The sequence below is a fragment of the Rhagoletis zephyria genome, unplaced genomic scaffold (genome assembly GCF_001687245.7).
Source record: "Rhagoletis zephyria isolate East Lansing unplaced genomic scaffold, Rhagoletis_zephyria_1.1 Rzeph_scaffold_21397, whole genome shotgun sequence".
NCBI lineage: Eukaryota > Metazoa > Arthropoda > Insecta > Diptera > Tephritidae > Rhagoletis > Rhagoletis zephyria.
The window spans coordinates 1-3,867 of record NW_016178455.1 but is presented as its reverse complement, the minus strand read 5'-3'; the positions used below and the strand labels follow the sequence as shown (position 1 = coordinate 3,867).

The following is a 3,867-nucleotide window of genomic DNA, read 5'->3' as shown; positions in this document are numbered from 1 at the left end:
GTATAGACAATATACCGAGTTGTTTCAAATCGGCGTAAAAAAGCTGCAATTGTTTCTGTGTAGCTTGGGGTAGGGGGTCATCCCAATCTACGGAATTGGTTGCCTGATCAGTAGCTACTTTCGTTTGCCATATATTTTTTAGAATCAGTTTACCACACACTAAAATAGGCGTGATAAGTCCCAAAGGGTCAAATAAGCGTGCGATTGTAGATAGTGCGCCTCTCTTTGTGGGCGAGCTATCCAATGGAAGATTTAGTCGAAATGTGAAGACATCATGACGTGGAACCCAAATCATGCCAAGGGTTTTAATGCAAATTTTGGTATTGAAATTCATGAGCTCCGTATTGGAAAGATGATTGGGATCGATATCTTCAAGTAGCTCTGAAACGTTGCTACTCCATTTTCTTAAATTCATCCCTGCTGAGTGTAAGGCCGCGTTTACCTGATTGCGTAATTATATTGCCAGGGGAATAGAATGGCTGCCAGAAAGCACGTCATCTACATATGTTTCCGATTTTAGAATATGTTCAGCGAGAGGATAACGCGATCGCTCATCCTCCGCGAGTTGATGAAGGACTCTAATGGCTGTATACGGTGCTGATGCCGTACCGAAGGTTACAGTAGTAAGACAGTACTCTTGCACCTCGCGATTCTGGTCTCTCCATAAAATTCTTTGGTATTGTGCATCTTCAGGGTGCATGTTAATGCAGCGATACATTTTTTGTATGTCCGCTGTAAACACAAATTTATGCATTCGCCAATTGAGAATTACCGCAGGCAACTCATTTTGAAGAGGCGGTCCCACACAGAGCAAATCATTTAGGGATCTCCCATTTGATGTTTTGCAAGAGGCATCGAAGACAATCCTTAGTTTTGTCGACGTGCTTTCCTCCTTAAAAACCGCATGATGAGGAAGCACACACGAAGTATTTGTAGGTTGATGGAATGCGTTGACTATTGAGTGCTGTTTTTCCGTCGATTTGACCGGGCTTATTTGACCCAGATCAAAATATTCTTGCATGACTTCAGCATACCTTTCGCGAAGCTGAGGCTTGCCGTCTAATTTTCGCTCAAGTCTGTGATACCGGTTCAATGCAATTTGACGAGATCTTCCCAAGGTTTGAGAAGGGTCGAAATAGGATTTTAATGGCAGGCGAACTACGTATCTTCCCTCTGGTTGACGCTGGTGAGTTTGCTTAAAGAACATTTCACACCATTGCTCTTCTGAGGTAAGATTATCATCTTGTGGTATTTGATCTTGTTCGAAGTAGTGCTGGACTATTGATGCCAATTCCAAAGACGAGTGATGACACCTAATCGTGGTACGATTAGATGAAAACGTGGATGAAGATTGATTGCTGACTTTTCCCAAGAGTACCCAACCTAAACTGGTGCGTTGAGCGATGGGCTGAGTCGGTTCCCCAATGCGAATCTCAGGAAGAATAAACTGGCTATAAACATCAGCTCCTAATATGAGGTCTATTTTTGACGGCTCATAGTAATGAGGGTCCGCTAATTCGAGGCCCTGTAAATGGGGCCAGGATTGTGGGTTTATGCGCTGCCCCGGTATAAAATCAGTAAGAGACGGTAAAACATACGCTTGGTCGATTGTGAAGGTCTGTTGAGGATCGATGCATGATCGGATATGTAATTGTACCGTGAATCGTGATCGGTTAGAAGCGTTATGACCAAGGCCGGTAATGTCAGCAAATGCTCGAGTTCGTTTGAGACTAAGACGTTGAGTTGCCCGTTCCGAAATTAGAGTGCATTCCGAACCCTGATCCACCAAAGCACGCAAAGTGTTTGATTGACCCGGGTCTCCATTGTGAACAGATACAAGAGCGGTAGCAAGTAACACTGTCCCACCACCCTTAGATAAATTTGACTGAAGTGAAGGTGTCCCGTCTCTCTTCAAGATTTCCTTGCGAGTGTGGTTGGAAGAGTGTGTGTTTGTCAATGCTGAACAATGATTTGCCGGCGGTAGGAAGGGCGCGGCAGAGACATTAGGTATCCCTCCAGGGCGTACGAACGAAGACGACGGAAAATGAAGCAAGGTATGGTGGCGTTGGCCACATTGATGACAATTCTGCGTGCTGGTGCACTGTGAACTAGAGTGCCCTTTACTCAAGCAGTTTAAACACAGCTTGTGTTGACTAACTATATTTTTTCGCTCAAAACAGTCCTGATCAAGGAATTTAGGGCATTTACGTATCACATGAGACTCGCTACATAAAATGCAACCACTTGTTTTGACCGATGAGTGATGTGATTTGCGCGTAAATTTGCTTGCTTTAGGAACCTTTTCCGTCGCTGAATGAGATAGGTTTTCGTGAATGTCACGACTCTCGAAAACATCTATTAATACTAAACGATTATTTAAAAACTGTTCTAAGTCTGCAAATGTTGGGATTTCAGATTTACTTCCGAGTGCTAGTTCCCAAGCCTTTCGCGTCTCATTTGGAAGTTTTGTAGAAAGAAAGTAAGCAAGCCAATGATCGCATCCATTTATAGGAACTTTAAGACGGTTACACTCATTCACGCAAACCTTAGCTGCGTTTAATAACGACTTTATATCTGCGGCTCGTTCCTTTCCAATACTAGGTAGACTGTATATAGAGTTCATACAGTGCATAAAGAGAATCCTGGGATTATTGTATCGTTTTTCACAAAGACTCCATGCTATTGTGTAGTTTGTTGAGGTGAGGGGCATCTGTTGTATGTCACAGTCGGAATCTGTAGGAAGAGCCCTTTTTAGAAAGTGAAATTTTTGCACCTCATCTAAATCCTTGTTAGAATGAATAAGACGACTTAATGCATCGTGGAAGGCAGGCCAGTCCGTGAACTTGCCGGAAAATGTAGGTATCGGCAACTGTGGTAACTTCACTGGCGATACATTAACAGGGATGACCGGATTACCTGAATTAACTGGTGCAGTAGATGCTGGATACTTCTCATCGCTTGTATCTTTGATAGTACAATAAGTGTCTAAATATAACTCGTCGAAAACTGCGCTCAACGAGGCTTTGAAATACTCGTCGTCCTTACTAATCAAACAACGTACGATATGCTCGTGAGTAGCTTTGAAACTAGAGCGAAGTTCCTGAAGGTTATTTAATCGATGTTCGAAATACGACTTGGTCTTACGTGTTGCTGAATCCTTTCTAAAATTTTTTAAGACCTGTTTTAGCGTGTCAATTCGATCGATTTGTAACGCAATCAAACTTGGTGCGTCTTCGCTCGAGTATTTATCTACCGATTCCTGTACGCTCATATTGACTTGTTGACTTGCCACTAAATACACACTTACCGTTTAGATAACTTGTGAAAAGTGCTGCCGTTGTAACACGTCCTTCAGTTGAATGTAGTTAATTCGCTGGCTTGCAATCCACTTGCTGTTGTTGATGTTCTTGCAGAATCCCCTCATGGGCCACCAATTTTATGTGCGAAACTTTAAATTTCAANTGCAAGCTGCAGTTGCAGTTGACTGTGTTCGTCAAAAAAGTAAAAAGCGCCAGAAAAGTCGATAGTGAGTATGTGCGAAACTTTAAATTTCGGCTGATGAGCCACAAGGCTCCGAGGTTCTTTATTATTTGCAAAGTAACATAAATTAAATTGAACAGCTATAAATTATAACTCGCTACTCAAGTCCAAAGTTCAATCGATGCTAAGGTAATCGTAATCGTAAAAAATGTTGATCATCGTGGTGTTGCCGGATAGAGTCGTTAGCTTATTAATGAGGTGTTCACATCACATTAGCCGGTATCCTCACGGTGGATGATGAACACGGCTCACGTTTGTACAGAGTAATATAATCTATAGAAAAATATTAACCATATTTCCGTGGAATTGAGATACAGAAAAGAAATT

At 42.2% G+C, this 3,867-nt stretch overlaps 1 protein-coding gene across 1 annotated transcript; it reads right to left on the bottom strand.

The window, feature by feature from the left end:
• Window positions 1–438: 438 nt before the first annotated feature.
• Window positions 439–3,439, bottom strand: LOC108381095 (uncharacterized). Its single transcript, XM_017637505.1, has 2 exons — window positions 2,917–3,439; window positions 439–2,733 (listed from the first exon to the last, which is right to left on the bottom strand). The coding sequence occupies exons 1-2, from the start codon at window positions 3,269–3,271 to the stop codon at window positions 455–457; spliced, it is 2,634 nt and encodes an 877-aa protein (XP_017492994.1). The 5' UTR covers window positions 3,272–3,439; the 3' UTR covers window positions 439–454.
• Between the last annotated feature and the right edge of the window lie 428 nt (window positions 3,440–3,867).

What these genes read in the sequence shown, in the direction of transcription:
- LOC108381095 (XM_017637505.1), bottom strand. Translation starts at nt 3,271, where the DNA reads ATGAGCGTACAGGAATCGGTAGATAAATACTCGAGCGAAGACGCACCA. An exon ending in TACTGCACCAGTTAATTCAG is followed by an intron (nt 2,734 to 2,916) that starts GTAATCCGGTCA and finishes CTCTTCCTACAG; the next exon opens with ATTCCGACTGTGACATACAA.